General features: G+C 37.4%; 1 protein-coding gene across 4 annotated transcripts in view; it reads left to right on the top strand.

Annotated features, from left to right (window-relative positions):
* LOC150098205 (trypsin-1-like) overlaps positions 1 to 18,231 on the top strand; it is a 103,777-nt gene that overhangs the window by 35,324 nt on the left and 50,222 nt on the right. For all 4 annotated transcript variants that reach the window (XM_090406045.1, XM_090406047.1, XM_090406046.1 and 1 more), the window contains exons 4-6: positions 2,932 to 3,010; positions 4,845 to 5,034; positions 12,444 to 12,586. In XM_090406045.1, the coding sequence (XP_090262171.1) occupies positions 2,932 to 3,010; positions 4,845 to 5,034; positions 12,444 to 12,586 (412 nt within the window). The remainder of the gene's footprint in view (positions 1 to 2,931; positions 3,011 to 4,844; positions 5,035 to 12,443; positions 12,587 to 18,231) is intronic.

Below are 18,231 nucleotides of genomic sequence, written 5' to 3'. Positions count from 1 at the left end.
ACCATGCTGTATTCTGTCAAAAGCCTTAGCATAATCCAAAAGTATCATGGTGTATCCGTTCCCCATGTCTAGTTCAATGATAACATTGTTATAGAATGTGAGCAAGTTGCTAAGACGTGACCTTCCTTTAGCAAACCCATGTTGCTATTGCAAAGTAGAGATTCACTGTCAACCCATTTCTGAATGCAAGCCCTAACCAATTTTTCCAAAATCTTCACCACTCCTAAGATACTAATTGGTCGATAGTTCGATAGGTGTATCCGTTCCGCATGTCTAGTTCAATGATAACATTGTTATAGAATGTGAGCAAGTTGCTAAGACGTGACCTTCCTTTAGCAAACCCATGTTGCTATTGCAAAGTAGAGATTCACTGTCAACCCATTTCTGAATGCAAGCCCTAACCAATTTTTCCAAAATCTTCACCACTCCTAAGATACTAATTGGTCGATAGTTGGATACATCGGTCTTTGCACCAACCTTGTGCAAAGGAATTACCATACATTCTTTCCATTCCTGTGGAATCTTCCCTGTTCTGACTCATATTAAACAATCTGGTCAAAGGAATAGAATTCAGCTGAACACTCTTTTAGTACAGGTGCTGATATCCCATCAATCAGTCCCTATTGCTGAATTCTTATTCAGTTTGTGAAACAGCTCTAATACCTCATCCTCATACATCTGAGTTTCTTCATCCATTGAAGAGGTAGCAGTGAGCTCAATGTTGCATACACCAGGTTGACAGCTATTAACAAAATGGGCACTCATTAGTTGAACAATCTCTTCTGCATCTGTAACGCTCACACCATCTGCATTTAGAAGAGTTATTCTTTCATATTCATTCTTTCTTTTATTTGCATCATATTGATAGAATTCTTGTGGGTTGTCTTTAGCATGCAGAGCCAGTTTCTTTTCATACTCAGATTTGACTTTCTGTACAACAGTTGCAATTCTAGTCTGCTGCTTATAATTTTCATAATGCACATCATCCTTATGCATATAGTATTCCTTCCACATCATCCTTTTTTTACGAATCTCTTGCTTAATAAGATTACAGATCCATTTGACTCCTACCTATTTATTCTTCGAACTCTCGGGACACACTCTGATACTGCATCATTTAAGTATTGTTTAAATGCTTTCCATGCACTGCCGATATTCTTCCCATCCATCAACTGATCCCATTCCACTGAACTTAGTATACTCCTCAGGTGGTCATAATTTCCACTTTGTAGTTGAGCATGTAACCTTTTCTGAATGGAACATTCATAAACTTAGTCACATCCCAAGTAAAGTACCAAGTGAAATCACACCCCAAGTGAGTACCGCATGATCACTGTCACCAACCAGAGGCAGAATAGTTATCTTTAACTGAAACACCCTCTGATACTGTAATCAAATCTAACACTCTTTGACTTGAATTCCTTCTGTCACATGCTACTTGAGGAAGTTGTCCCACAACAGCTCAATAAATGCATTTTCATTCTTCTGATGGGATTCTACTGCTTCCAATCACTATTTGGATAATTAAAGTCTTCCATTATGATTACTCTTTTCGTGCTCATCTTTTCTATTTGGTGATGCATTTCTTCATCACTAGTAACTGATCCATCAGGTTTGTAGCAATACTCGCACTATGTAATTGATTTTGTTAGATTCCACCTCGCACTAGATGGCTTCAAATTCACTGCCACATGAAATACTGTTAGTTATTATACTACAATCATAGGTCTCAACTCTAACTGGATTCAAGTCATTCAATATCATTAGCAGCATGCTCCCTCCTCTCCTATCCTTCTTAAAAATAGTGTACCCTTTATACACGATACCAGTTAATATGTCTGATTCTGATATCTAGGTCTCACTAATACATACAGCCTGATGATAGGGTTAATAAATGTATAATAATTTTTCATTTTTCAAATGCTTCTGATATGGCATTTCTGAAAATAATTCCTAAAAAAAGCTAAATTTAATTTCCTCATCCTATTAAGTTTACCTCCACTGCCTAAAGATTTCTACAACTTTTTTTATTTTATTTTTTATTTATTTTTTTATGCAATTGTATTATAACACTCTGCTTAAAATAAAAATGGCAACCATTTTTCAACTTTTTTCTTACTATTACAGCATCAATATTTTTTTTTCTGGAATTATTTTTAAACCATTATATTTTTCAGAAATTCAACAACCGTTTTAGGTTGCATTATTTTCTGTGTATTTCGAACTTTTTGTATTGCCTTAGTGATATCCAGATCAGTGCTGGTAAATAAGAGCATCTTAAAAGAATGTTTAACATTTTTTTGGGGGTGGAGGATTTGCTAGTTCTAAATAAGCGTTATGGTGTTTGGAACACAGGAAGATAAACATTAGCTTACAGTGATGCAGTTTGAAAAGTAATAAAAGCTGAATGATTCCATGATACTTCAGAGTGATCTGCTTTTATTCACAGTATCTTTAAGCATTACTTTCAATAAGGTGACATAGCTATACGAGTATTTGAAATATATGTTATTATCACAGTAATTTCCTGATAGAAACATTTTATAGCCTTTGTGTTTTCAAGCTCACATAATCACTTGATACTTGTTGAGATAATAATAATGAGCATACTCTACAAGATGATCATGAATGCATTTCTTGAATCATCAAGAACCTAATTTCCCTATTCAGCCTACTTATGCAGCACTTTCAGAAGGTAATTTCAAATAATCACTGACTGGAACATTAATTAGAAATAAATCTAAAATAAATCTAAAAATAATATTTTTAGATTTATGATTATTTTCATTTATTTTATTGTATCTGTTTTTGACCTTAATATCTTAAAGTATTATTTTTCTAACAGGATTTGCAATTAACTCATAAATGTGTTTCTCATGTATATGTTATACACATAGATATATACTGATGTATTGTTATTCTTTCTTTTAGATTTAGTCCTAATAACTTTGAAATTGCTGTCGCAGCACACAAATTGAATGATAATTCTAAATCAGTTTTCAGACATAGGGTAAGTTGGAAAAAAGATAAATATATATATATATATATATATATTAAACATTTAGAAAACAATAATTGACAGTACTAATTTCAAGTATTTAAACTGCTAAGTTTGGCAAGCTGGGGTATCTGTAGAAACTATTATAAGATCATAATTAATGCAGAGCTCAGGACTTTCCAATTAAATATAAAGAAGCAAAAGGAATTGAAAAGAATTGAATTTATTGTTATTATAATATGAGCCTTGTTATTATAAAGAGTTATGTTAAACTTATTCTATCAGCATTCACAACCCTACTCAGGCAATACATTCCAGCTGCCCTCCATGCAAAAATTAGTACTTCCCATCTTCTTACTCACCACTTCCTTTTGCAGATTCTAGGGATAGTCTCTTGTTTTGCCATATAAAAAAAATTCCTATCGTCACAATCCAGTCCAGTAAATACTCAACAGCTTAAATGCATCATTTATATCATCCCACTGTCTCCCGAACTCTGCAGTTTGCAGGCATTCAGTCTGTCCTCATAAACAATATTGTACAGTCTTGATAATTTTTTTTTATCTACCTTTGTGCCTTTTCCAAGGTGACTTCCCATTCAAATTTTAGTGACCATATCAGAGCATAATATTCTAGGTATAGTCTGATCAGGGCTTTATATAATGGAATCACCACTCTTTTATCTCTGCTGATCAACATCCTTTTCCATATTACAGCACTCCTCTGGATTTCATTCATCACCTTTGCATACATCCTCTAAACTTCAAATTTCACTAAATCATCCCCCCCCTCCAGGATCCCTTGCCTCTTCCACTACTTTTAGGTTATAGTTCCACCAAAAGAGTATGCAATCTCCCACTCAACAATTGTCAAGTGATCCCAAACTTCAAGCCCTAACATTTAGTTGAATTAAGCTGATATCCCCATTCATTTTCCCATCTGCGCAGATTATTCAAATCTACCTTGAAGGGCCACACCATCATAACTTATTGTTGATAACGCTTCCAAGCTTCACACAATTTGCAAACAGTTGAGTATTTCCCTGCAATCTAGTGCAGAGAAATACCTTTTGCAGCACTGAACTGGTAACCCCACTCACGTATTCATCCAATCTAAGTCCTTTTGCAGAGTTACAACATATGCTCTACTTCTCAGTGCTTTCCAAATATGCATTATCTACAAACCCCTGAATATCGCCATTTAAATCTTCCCCAGTATATTATTAACACACAAGTTAAACAACGTCAACTGCTCTGAACCAGACTCTTGGGGCATATTATTAGTGACTTTCCTCATCTGCGATATTACTCACTCATATCTAACTTGCCAATACTTATCAGATAGCCAATCTCCAATCATGCACACTAATGTACTGTCCACCCTCCATGCTTTCCAGTTTAATTAACCAGCTTATATGCTTTTGTCACTTTGTTATAACAAGTAAGTAGATTGCTAAAACATGATCTTACTTTAGTAATTCCATGCTGTCCATCAAAAAATATGCTGCTGCTGCCAAACCAGTTCTCAATTTTTAACCTCATTAACCTCTCTAACACTTTAACCACAACTTCAGACACACATCATTTCATAAAAGAATGGAGGGAGGCAGCCATAAAACAATAGTCTATCCTTGGAAGCTCTATTAGGTGGATGTGACCTAGTTCTTTGTATGGAGAGTGGATAGTGAGTGGAATGCACTGCCTAGGTGTGGTTAGAGTTGAACTTATTTATAATTTAAAATTTACTTCCCATATTTCCATTTAACATTAATTCATATACTATTTATTCAAAAGGTGGATATGACATGGATTCCCATATGTTCATTAAAAATGGCTTTTTGTTTTAGATTTCTAAATTTATTATCCATCCCCAGTATAATTCTAACACCATTGAAAATGATATTGCTCTCATAAAAGTTACCAAATCTATTAACATTGATGGCTCAGATGGTTATGTTAATGGAATATGTCTTCCTGGCAAGCTTCATGATTTATCTGGCATGGCTACTGCTTCTGGATGGGGTAGTACATCTTCAGGTATGATATTTTAGCATACTAGTTTTATATTTTCTTCAAAAAACTAATTATAGGAAGTTACCAATAAACAGTGCCTTGCTTCATTATATTCCTTAAATTGTTTTGTTGGAGGTTTAATGGAATATTTACAGCACTAGGAAAGGATTAAAACTGATTTTAATGCTTCCAATATTTCGTCTCAGTCATTGAGATATCTTCAGGGATTACAAAACAACTATTGTAATGCACACTCAAATACAACACAATACTAAGTCAAACATGTGGATGACTCTAAAGTCTTATCTAGGTGGTGCACCCTCCATGGGCCTAGGATGTAAAGTGGGATCTCTGATAATTAATGTTTGCCATGTTTCCCAAATTCTGGGAAATTTTATGCAACCGTATTTATTAGAATCTGAGTGCCACCACAGATTCTAAAAACAGCCTTTCTTTTTTGAATTTACTATGGTGGTTATTCTCCAGGAGATCCTGTGGGTTGTATCCAAAACATGGTCTGAAAGGCCAGATTGACCATCGTCATGATTGCAGATGTATGATATATGGGTATATAACATAATCTATGTCGGGAAGTCGCCGCTAGATGAATTCGTAATGTGTAGTGTTCGTGCAAGCTCCAGATAAGATAAGTATCATTTTCAGTTATCGATACAAAATTACTTAATATTGTGTAGTTTTGTTTTGTTTGCCCTGCGTATTTTAGTGCATCTATTTTTGCTGTGTTATAACGTATAATTTGACAAAACACATTGCAAATAAGTATGGCACCTGTGCGATGAAAAATGGCGGCCAGTAATGAAGGTTCGCCATCGTTATCAAAGAACGGTAGCATAAAAGAAATGAGTCAGTGTACTAGCTGTGAAATGTACGCTTTGCGGAGTGCAGTCGGAGTGTGGTTAGATGATAATAAAGGATTGAATGTGTGTAGAAAATGTAGGGAGAATGAGGAATTGAAGTGTATTTCGGATAGTGAGTGTGATATTTTTGTCAACCTTCAGAATGAAGGAAATAGGGATATGACAAGAAACGGCAAGGTTGTACATGAAAATTGTGTGAGTGTGAATGTAGAAAGTGTGAATGATAGTATAAATGGTTTCTCAGAGAACAAAAAAGATGAGATAGATGCATTGAGTGAGATCGCGTTGTTGAATAGTGCGATAGAAAGAGCAAAACAGCAGCTAGAGTGCATGAACAAAAGTAGGCTGAATGAACCAACCAATAATAAAAGGTATGACAGGAAAAATAGACCTATGAATGTGAACATGAACAAAATGAAGGATAAAGTACTGTATGGAGACTCGTTAGTACGAGGTGTGTTAGTAGAGGATTTGACAAAATCGTACCAACCTGGTGCGACCATAAAGGACGTAACTGAGTCTATTAGAGAGCAAAAGGAAAGGGTGAAAGAAATGATTGTTGTGGCAGGTACGAATGATTTGAAAGAAGATAAAATGGAAATGATAGAAGACCTGAATGAATTGTTTGAGGTAGCAAAAGAAAAGAGTGAGAGAGTTAGAATGATTAGTCTTTTGCCACGGTATGACAGTGAAATGTTTAAAAGGAGGGCTATAATTGCGAATGACTTTATGCGTGGGTTATGTATGACGAGTGGTGTGGAATTTGTGGATGTGTGGAGTGAGTTTGATGGGCGAAAGGATCTATATAAGATGGATGGCTTGCATTTGAATGGTTACGGTGTAAGAAGACTTGAGAAAGTGTTGCTGAATGTAGTGGATGTGCAAATTCAGGGAAACTAGATTTGTTAAGCGGGGGGGAGTAGAGATACAGTCCTTATGGAGGCAGTTGAATGTAAGAATGAATATAATATGCCAGAGCAAATAAGGACAACAAATCTGAGTGGGATAGTTAATATAAGGCATCAAGGTAGGGTTGGGGCTAATAGTGGTCTTAAATTCATGTACACTAATACTAGGAGTATTAGGAACAAGAAGGAAGAGTTTTTGGCCATGGTTGGCACTTCCAGACCACAGGTTATAGGTATTAGTGAAACATGGCTGACTGTAGATGATATAACTAGTGGGATTGAATGTGATGGGTATAGTGTGTTCAGGAATGACAGAGAGAATAAAATGGGGGGAGGAGTATTGTTGATGATAGCTGATGAGCTCCAGCCAAGGAGAATAGAAGTTAAATTGCAGGATAGAGAAAAGAGCACATTTGAGGCCATTTGGTGTGAGATTGTGGCTAGCAGAACTAAATATACAATTGGGTGCTGCTATAGACCAGGTGATGGAAAAGATGGTGGTGACAGTATGCACAAGCAAATAGAAGAAATGGATGGAAGGAGGGTGATTATTATGGGAGATTTCAACTATGGTCGCATTGATTGGAGTGAGGAGAGGACACACGGGAAAAAGGAACTGGATTTTATGCGGTTATTAAGGGATAACTATCTGCGACAGCATGTAATGGAAAATACTAGGGGTCAGAGAGTGCTTGACCTAGTAATTACATCTGAGGATTTGGCTGTAACAAATATGACCACATTGCCACCAATCGGTGAGAGTGATCATAGGGTCTTAACTTGGGAGGTGGCTAAAGGTGTAGAATTTTCAATTAAGACAGGGTACATGTGGAATTATCAGGCTGGAAAGTATGACAAGCTTAGGAGTTTGATTGGTTCAGTGCCATGGCATGTACAACTGCAAGGACTAGAAATTGATAGTGCATGGGAGGTAGTTAAGAAGTGCTTGCATGAAGCAATGGCTGACTGTATACCTAGAGTCCGAATAATAAATCAAGTAGGGGTTAAATGGATGAATAACACCATTAAGCTTGAGTTGCAAAAAAAGAAACAACTATGGAGGGAATTTAAGGAGAAGGGTGACCGGCAGGCACATGAACGGTATAAAGTGCAGGCCAGAAGGGTGACGAGTGTGTAAGAAAAGCAAAAAAGGATTACGAAAGAACATTGGCCATGCAGGCTAAAGAGAATCCTAAACAGTTTTTTAGATATGTAGCAAGTAAAAGGAAAAATGTACATGGCAGATTGATTTTAAAGAATGCCGATGGTAGGGAGGTAACTGAATCAGTTGAGATAGTTGAGTTACTGAGTGAGCACTTTGCAAAAGTATATCATCCAAGTGGTGACATTGCAGAAACGAATAAACCAGTAGATTATACGGGAATTGTGGTTAATGAAGTGGAGGTGAGTAGTCTATTGCATAACCTCAATGTCAATACATCTGTGGTATTGGATGGTATACCAGCTCGTGTTGTACGAGAAGCAGCTAAAGAATTGTCAGTACCCTTGACCATTTTGTTTAATTTGAGTCTCGGGTCTGGGTTAGTCCCGAGCGGGTGGAAAGAGGGGAAAATAGTTCCACTGCATAAAGGTGGTTCCAAGACTGCTGTTGTAAATTACCGACCGATTAGCATATCAGGAATCATTGTCAAGGTCTTAGAGAAATTAGTCAAGAAAAGAATACAGGATTGGATAGATGAAAATGGGATATTGTATGGGGGACAACATGGTTTTGTGAAGGGTAGATCATGCCTCAGTAACTTGCTCACGTTTTATAACACAGTGACGGCTGAACTGGATAGGGGTAATGGGTTTACAGTGATACTACTGGACCTTGCCAAGGCCTTTGATAGGATACCACATGGAACCCTAATCAGTAAACTGGAGCAGATGGGTATAGATATAGGGCTGGTGAGATGGATAAGAGGGTGGTTGAAGGAGAGATATCAAAGAGTGGTTTATTCAGGAGTGGAGTCTAAAAGACGTCTTGTGACTAGTGGAGTGCCACAGGGCTCTGTTCTTGGACCACTGCTTTTCAATTTGTTCATCAATGATATTGGAAAGGATCTGAGAGGAAGTGTTCACTTGTTTGCTGATGATGCAAAGTTGGGTAGAGCAATTGTGAGTGCACAGGATGTCAAAATTTTACAGGATGATTTGGATAGTTTGGAGGACTGGGCTAGGAAAAATGGATGTCAATTTAATGTGGCAAAGTGTAAGGTTATGCACTTTGGGGTGAAAAGAATAGCAGCAGTATATCGCATTGGTGGAACCATACTCCAGGAGATTGATGAGGCCAGGGATTTGGGAGTGTTGGTGGATAGGGAGTTGAAGTTTAGGGGGCACATTGCAAAAGTAACAAAAACAGCTCACCAAATCACTTGGCTTCTGAAAAATACTTTAACATGCAGAGACGAACAAGTTGTTGTTCCTCTGTATCGAGCCTTGATAAGACCCCATCTGGACTTCTGTGCCCAGCTATGGGCACCAGGGTTTCTTTGTGATGGGGAGGAAGTGGAGAGGGTCCAGAGACGAGTGACCAAGATGATAGCAGGTCTGTGGAATGAACCTTATGAGAATAGGTTGAAGATTTGTGGGTTGCAGAAATTGGACGATAGCCGAAGGAGGGGTGATATGATTGAGACATTCAAATTACTGAAGGGTTTTTATAAGATTGATCCAGAAGATATTTTTGAAAATATGACTGGTGGTGGGAGAACTAGGGGCCATGCATGGAAGCTGGGCAAGAGCGTGGTTGACAAGGGTGTTAGAGCTAGGTTCTTTACTTGGAGAGTGGTAAATGAGTGGAATAAGCTTCCAGAGTCTGTTGTGGGTGCTACGACCGTGAATGAGTTCAAGGCAAGGTATGATAGATACTGTGTGAATGTTGAATAGTTGTTCTTGACATGATGTTAGGGCCTTCCTCGATGAATCTGTCGACTCCTTGGAGTTTCCCGGAACAATAATAATAATAATAATGATTTGTGTTCTTCTAAATGGATGGTTGCTGATCTACCAGTCTGTCTGAAGTAAGCCAGTTTGCAGGAACAGGGTACTTTATAAACTCCAGGTACTGAGGAAGGAAGGATCTGATCTTTGGTAGAATGGATAAGTTTATAGTGGATCTTATACGCTGTGTGGAGGTTGTACTTTTTTAAGGACCTGGCTATTTTTTCTGATGTGCCACGGATGTAGGGTATGATGATGACATTTCTGAATTCCTTCTGAAGAGATGGCCGGGGAATGAAGGAGGAACTGATTATTTTTTTAATTCTGTAATCGATGTAGCCATTGGAAACGAATGTGTTGCATATGTGGTTGAGTTTGGTTGAAAGGAAGGTTCCACTGGAACAAAGATTGTGGGCTCTATTGGTTTTAATAATGCCATATTGTTAAGAGGGGTGGTGGTGGAAGAGTTTGTGAATGCATCTGCCTATGTGAGTAGGTTTTCTATATACAGTGAAGGAAAGGTTACCATTAGGAGGGCATATTACTAAGGTATCTAGGAAGGGTATACTGTTATTTTCCTTTTTTATCGTAAACTGGATTCTTGGATGTAGGCTATTGAGGTGACTGAGGAAGGAGTTTAATGTGTCTGGGCCATGAAGCCAAATAGAGAACACATCATCTACATATCTTAGCCAGATAGAAGGTCTGAGAGGGGGCTGAGTCTACGGCTCGTTTTTCAAAATTTTCCATGTAAAAATTGGCAAGAAGGGGTGAGAGGGGGAACCCATAGCAGTTCACTCTATCTGTTTGTAAATTTTGTTCTTCCAAGAAAAATAACCAGAATTGATGGTAAAGGAAAAGAGATCTAAGATATCAGAAGGGAAAACATTTTTTAAGAGTGTTAAGGTGTCATTTAAGGGAATATTGGTAACCAGTGACCTATTACTCTTACTTCGTTTTTTGTCTAAAGTAATGGAGAAGGTCATCAGTAGTCAACTTCTTTGACACCTGGAGCCAACTAATCAATGAAATCAGTAACCATCAATGCAGGTTTTCCAGTCAGGATCAGAAGATCTCTTTGCTTGCATCATCAATCCCTAGACATTTGCCATGAAGAAACCTGTGCTGTGTCACTTGACATTTCCAATGTCAAGTGAATGTCAATTGACATTTCCAATGTCAATTGCCCCCCCCAAAAAAAAAGCAGCTTACAGTTCTTTACCTTTGACAATCCTCAACTTAACAGTCAAGATCAGATTTCTCTTCTCAGGCCAATTCCTAGTCTTTCTTGGCATAATCATCCTCACTTCTATAACATCCTCAGCTTCCAGAAAACTTGACATCCTCTTTGGCTCAAGACATTACTTTTAATCTGTCCATTTACTTACCATGTACAAATCTCAAATCTGCTCAACCTTGGAATATTGCTCTCACGTTTGGGGTACGCCTAAAACCTCTAAAAATTTTTGATGTAGTTCAGAAGAGAGTGGTTTAGTTGGTTCATCACTTCCTCTCACACTCTCTCTCTCTCTTCAGCCTGTCTCATAGTTTCTGCATTGCATTCAGCAGAACTAGCATTCATTATGCTTGCCATTTCTGTCAAACCCATAGGAAATACAAGCAACAGCTGTCCAACATCCTTTTACAGTTGAACTGCTGACTCGTGAAACCTGCTACTTCCAGTTGTTTGTTTCATCTACCTCAGTTCTGTGGTAGAACTTATCCATTCTACCAAAGATCAGCCTTCCCAAGGACTACATGGAATACAACCTCCAGCTCTTTAATAAGAATATCAACAGATTACTTTGCACTTTATCCTAGTCCACACACTATAGCAAATAAATATTATTTACTATAGGTCTTGCAGCACTTGTCTTTGTGTGTGGAAGTAATATAAAAAAAAAGTGACGCTGTTTTTCATTTTATTCTTTAAATTTTTTTGTAATTCCGCATGTATTATGTTACTAAAATTAATTGTTCATGTAATTTTGTTTCATGCATACATTTCTTTACATTTTTATAATTCTGCATATACTGAATGTAAAGAATGTAAAGAAATAACTGTTCATGTAATTTATTGTTTCATGATTTGTTTGATGTGTATCTATTCTTTTGACTAAATATAAGGATACCTATAAGCAGTAGCATAGTAACACTTCAGCATCAGGCCAGTTTGCCAAATATCTTGCCACTGGTAGAGAGGTGCCAGTGGCAGGATATTTTTCCAATTATTGAAATTGTCATGCTATAAAAAGTGATGTAGCTATGAATTTGCCAAAGGGCACTAAAACCTCAGCTATGCAGCTACCTACAGATCTATCCTATATTAGTCATAAACTGAATTATTTTGTAGAATCCAAAAATATCACAGAATGTACATTTCTCTCCTTCCCCCATTATGCTAAATAAATTTTAATTGTATATATCTTCATATATATCATTAAAGAATTATATTGGATAATAGCTTAACAAGCAGCAAAATGGATGTTTTTTTTCAAAAGACAAAATAATTTAAAGCTGCTTTTCACATCTACTTCAACTCTCTAAACAGTTCCCATTGCTGAATTTACAATTATTTAGTAAAGGATACATTAAACAATGTCAAATTATACATTTTATAGGTATATATGATCTGTTGATTAGCTTAGGTGCTTGACTACTGCTAAATTATTATTTATTTATTTTTATTAAATTACAGGTGGTCATTCAGCCAGTATCCTCCAGGCTGTAGATGTTCCACTCCTCTCAGATGTCGAGTGTAAGAAAGCCTATGGTACATATAATATTAAAGACTCCATGATCTGTGCAGGCTATAATGATGGAGGAAAAGATTCTTGTCAGGTAAGATCTGGACAGTTCATAAAAAATAGAAATTGGAATTATTGAAATGAAAAGCCAGAGAGGCTTCATTCTGGGATAGTAAATTATAAATTATATGTATGTTATTAATCCATTGATGCTATATCCAGATAAGATAGAAATTTACCAGAGAGTTTATGAGAATATAGCCTTCAGCATAGGCATTCCCTAGGGTTGGCACCACTTAAAAGACATGGACTCTGCCCAGGAGTCCATATTATTAGAACCTTTTATTAATGCCTTGAGATTAATAATATCTGTATAATTTATAATTTACTGTGCCAGATTCAGCCTCTTGGCCTCTTCATTTCAATAATTTATTTATGCACCTACCAAGAGTTCATTTATAAATAGTATAACTTTCTGACATGAGATTGCTATGGTACTGAATGGAGGATTTTTGCCCTCTTTAGATTTCATCATCAAATCCTATTGTCTTATTGACATCAAGTTTATTTCCTCATATACCCCTTGCTCACGTACAATTAAGCCATCCTCTCCTATGTCCTCTACACATCAGTTTTTCATTATTTCACCCTTATAAGGATGAAACACCCTTATAAATCGATCACTGAGTACCTCAACAATATCATCTGCAGCAGTTACCATTCTACCATTTTCCTTCATTAACATTATCTTTTGCTTATCATACTCTTATCTATTTTCAGAGGTAGTCACTTATTCCTATGCTTCATACCACATATTCCTGCTTGTCGTTGTATTTTTAATAATATTATTAATATTATCCTAAAACCCCATGGAGTCAAAGATGCATCTAGATGGTCCCTTTGTCATACACACAGCTCATCATACCTTGCCTTAAACACATTCAAATTCTCTGCAGTTACCACATTCTCATGTAAGGCATTCCAACCATTTGCATGCAAAAAACCTGCTTCTCTGTTCACATCCTCTGTATAAAACTCCCAGGGATGATCTCTTGTTCTCCCCTGATATTCCGCCATTTTATGAAAAACCTCTTCAACATTGATTCTATAACAACCCCCTTACCAACTTGTACATCTCTATCATATCACCCCTCTTCCTCCTATCCACTAAACTCTGCAAATTGCATCTTCTCAACCTTTCCTCATATTCAACATCCCAGAGATCAGAAACTACTTTAGTTGGTTGCTTCTGGACACTTTACAATATCTTTTTTTATCCTTTAGAAAACCAGGTGACCAAATCTGTGCATAGTAGTCCATATGTAGCCTAATCAAGACCTTACACATAAGAATCGCCTTATTTCTACCAGTCAATGTCCTCTGCATCATTCTTAGAATTCGCTGTGTTGTCCTCACAATTTTGGTAATGTGTCCTCTAAGTTTTAGATTGTTATCCATTATCATCTCAAGATCTATTTCCTCCATCTCCAACAATATATCCCCACCAAGCATAAATTTTACATCCCATCTTTGTTTCTCAAATTTTAAAATCTTACATTTTGCAACACTGAACTGGTATCCCCATTCCTGTGCCCATTTGTTCAATCTATTCAAGTCTTCTTTTAAGACCACATCACAGCTACTCTACTCCTCATAGTTTGTCCCAATTTTGCATCATCTGTAAACAACTGAATATTCCCATCCCAATCTTCCTCAATATCATTAACATACAGGTTAAACAGCAATGGACCTAAAACAGACCCATAAGGCAGACTACTAATGACTTTCCTCTTCCAGGATATTGCTCCCCCATACGCAATTTGCTGATACCTATCAGATAGCCAATTTCCAATCCAATGCACTAGTCTAATATCCAACCTCGTCCACTCTAATTCTTGTAGAAAGGCTTATACGCTGGTTAAATATGATAACTAAATTCTTAAGGACTTGACAGCGTACACTAGAAATATAAATTAAATCAACTTTGATATATACTTTCCGATATTTCGGCAACGTCACGTTGCCATCTTCATGGGAACTTAAGATAAAGACACGTGCACACAAGTACTACATAACAGCAAATGAGAAACGAAGCGAGGAAACTACCGTTTTCCTAAAGTCCTGATGGTGCCCCCTGGCGGGCTATATTAGGTGTTCTTGGCATTTCGGTTGAAGTTCTTCTGATATATATGTTTCCCAAATTTGGGACAGTCTCATGCATCCAAATTTGTTGAGGTTTGGCATGTTCCTAAGGGCTGAGGCTGTCTTTCATATTTGAACTCGCTACAGTGTATTACTGTGGCTTTCTTCCACCTTATTCTGTGGTGAGTATCCAGATCATGGTCTGCAAGCCCAGAGTGGCTGTACTGGTGAAATCGGATATAGTCCTTGTGTTCTGAGATTCTGATATTTGCTGTCCTCCTGTTTAGCCAAAGTATGACAATTTGCAGCTGCAAGGGACCTGGTATACACCAGGTAGGTCTAGGGGAAGTGGTTGGTCTTTAGTGGAGTGGATAAGGGATGCCAATTATCTATATGGTCTGTAACAAGAGGTCAAGTCATGATTTTTTAGGATTTTGTTGATTTTTTCTGAGGTGCCTTGGATGCAGAGAATGGTAATGGATTTAGAGTCATCTTTTTTTGTGACGGTGGGGGGGGAGGGTTGTTGATGACTGGTATTAGTATTTTTTTGGATTTTTTTTTTGGGGGGGGGGGTGTAGCCATTGGCTGAGAAAGTGTTAAGGATGTGATTTAGTTCAGTAGTTAGGGCTTGGTCATTTGAACAGATTAGTTTTGCCTTGTTGAATAGTGTCTTAATAACTCCATACTGTTGTGAGGGGGGGGGGGGGATTGTTGGTGAATGTATCTGCTTGTATGGGTGGGTTTTCTATAAACTGAGAAAAGTTAGCCAAGGGTGGGGAAAGTGGTGAACCCATGGCTATATTCTACAAACAGATAGAGGGGACAGCCATGGGTTTGCCACTTTCCCCACCCTTGGCCAACTTCTTTATGGAGACTTTTGAAGAGAAAGCCTTAAACTCTGCTCCACAAAAACCTACCATATGGCTTTGCTATTTGGCCATATGGCCCAGATACACTCTTCTCCTTCTTAACACACTTAAACAACCAACACCCTAGAATCAAGTTCACCCTGGAAAAAGAGAAAAACAATAGCCTCCCATTCCTAGACACACTAGTCACCCGCCAACTTGATGGAATCTTGGTTTTCTCAGTTTATAGAAAACCCACCCATACAGGCAGATACATTCACCAACAATTCCCCCCCCACAACAATATGAAGTTATTAAGACACTATTCAACAGGGCAAAACTAATCTGTTCAAATGACCAAGCTCTAACTACTGAACTAAATCACATCCTTAACACTTTCTCAGCCAATGGCTACCCCACCCAAAAAAAAAAAAAAAATCCAAAAAAATACTAATACCAGTTATCAACAACCCCCCTCCCCTGTCACAAAAAAAGATTACTCTAAATCTATCACCATTCCCTATATTCGAGGCATCTCGGAAAAAAATCAACAAAATCCTAAAAAAAACATGACTTGACCTCTTGTTACAGACCATATAGAAAATTGGCATCCCTTATCCACTCCACTAAAGACCAAGCACTTCCCCTAGACCTACCTGGTGTATACCAGGTCCCTTGCAGCTGTAAATTGTCCTACTTTGGCCAAACAGGCAGGACAGCAAATATCAGAATCTCAGAACACAAGGACTACATCAGATTTCACCAGTACAGCCACTCTGGGCTTGCAGACCATGCTCTGGATACTCACCACAGAATAAGGTGGAAGAAAGCCACAGTAATACACTGCAGTGAGTTCAAATATGAAAAACTATTCATGGAATCAGCCTCAGCCCTTAGAAACATGCCAAACCTCAACAAATTTGGATGCATGAGACTGCCCCAAATTTGGGAAACATATATCAGAAGAACTTCAGCCCAAAGGCCAAGAACACCTAATATAGCATGCCAGGGGACACCAACAGGACTTTAGGAAAATGGTAGCTTCCTCGTTTCATTTCTCATTTGCTGTTATGGTCTTTATCTTAAGTTCCCATGAAGATGGCAACGTGACGTTGCTGAAATATCAGAAAGTATATATTAAAGTTGATTTAATTTATATTTCTAGTGTACGCTGTCAATTCCTTAAGTATTTAGTTATCATCCACTCTAGTTTGACTATCACATGGCAATCTATCAAAAGCCTTTTCATAAACAAAGTATACTACTGTGTATCCATCTCCTTTGTCCAATGAAGCCATCACCTTATTGTTATAAGCAAGTAGATTACTAAAACATGACCTCCCTTTAGCAAATCCATGCTGTCCATCAAAACTAATACCACTGTTGTCAACCAATTCTGAATCATGGTTTTCATCAGCCTCTTCACCACTTTAACCACAACAATTTACACACAAAGAGGATTATAATTTGATGCTTTGAGTTCTGTCCCCTCCCTTATGAAGTGGCACAACCTTGCCTTCCTTCACTCCTTTGGAATTTGACCTATTGCAAAACTCATATTAAACAAAAATGTCAAGGCAGATGCCAACTCCCTGGCACATTCATTCAAAATATGTGGTGATATATTATCTAGTCTCACAGCCTTATTAACATCGTTTGCTTGATTTCAACCTCTTGCTCACTATAAGTGAGCAAGAAGTTGAAAGATCTTTATGAACTACTCATTAAATATCTCAACTATATCGTCTGCAGTAGTTGTTTCTTATACCATTTTCTCCAATCAGTGTCATCCTTCCATAATCATTTTTTTTTTTTGCTGGCTAAATATCAAAATAACTCCCTAGGATTTTTTTTTTTTGCTTCTTTAGCTAACTGCTGCTCATACGTTTACTACCCTTACTGAGTCACCCTCCTTGCCTGCTCTTTGCATTATTCATGGAATAGATTATTACCACTCTTCTTATGTTGTCTTCATAATGTCTTTAATCTTTTCAGATTAAAGACATTATGTTTAATCTCTTCATTCATCCATTTCACACCTCTTATTTAACCTTCTGAACTTTGGAATACACTTAGATATTGCTTCTACTAGATAGTTCTTGAATATCACCCAAGCAGCATTGAACTACTTTTCAGCCAACTCCTCATTCCATGCTACACCTGCAAGCTCTCTCTTGAGCTTCTGATAATTACCAACCTGTAGTTCCACATATACCCTTTCCTCACAGAGGTCTTTGCATTGCTGGCAACCACTCAGGTAATCACTTCATGGTCAATTTCACCAACTGGAGGGTGATTTGAGGATAACATCAGAGGATGTTGTCCTATGATGAGATGATCAAATCCAAGACCTTCAATCCTTGTGAGACCTCTGTTATATTCTGCCTGAGTTAGTTGTTCCTCAAAAACTTAAACTCATTTTCTTTACTTCCAGTTGCTATCTCATCATCCCAGTCTGTATCGCCCTTAATCATCCTTTTCTTATCTTATTGGCTAATTTGATTATACCTTTCATGGTCACTACCATCCACATTACCAGGTCTATAACAACATCTGACTAAGTATTTCATTCTGTTCACCTCTATCTCACACCCATTATACTGCCACTATTACCCTTTTATCTCTAACTTGTATGGACATAAGTATTTCTCTATCAACAATAGCACCCCCACTCCCTTTTTATCCTTTCTATCTTCACAAAACTTCACAGAGGTCTCTTTCTGAGTTGGATTCCTTTGTCCTCATCCAA

This window comes from Typopeltis vanoorti, chromosome 16, assembly GCF_054136105.1.
Source record: "Typopeltis vanoorti isolate ZY-2024b chromosome 16, IOZ_Tvanoo_1.0, whole genome shotgun sequence".
Classification (NCBI taxonomy): Eukaryota; Metazoa; Arthropoda; class Arachnida; order Uropygi; family Thelyphonidae; genus Typopeltis; species Typopeltis vanoorti.
Note: the sequence above shows the minus strand (reverse complement) of the source record. Positions and strands in the feature narration are given on the sequence as shown.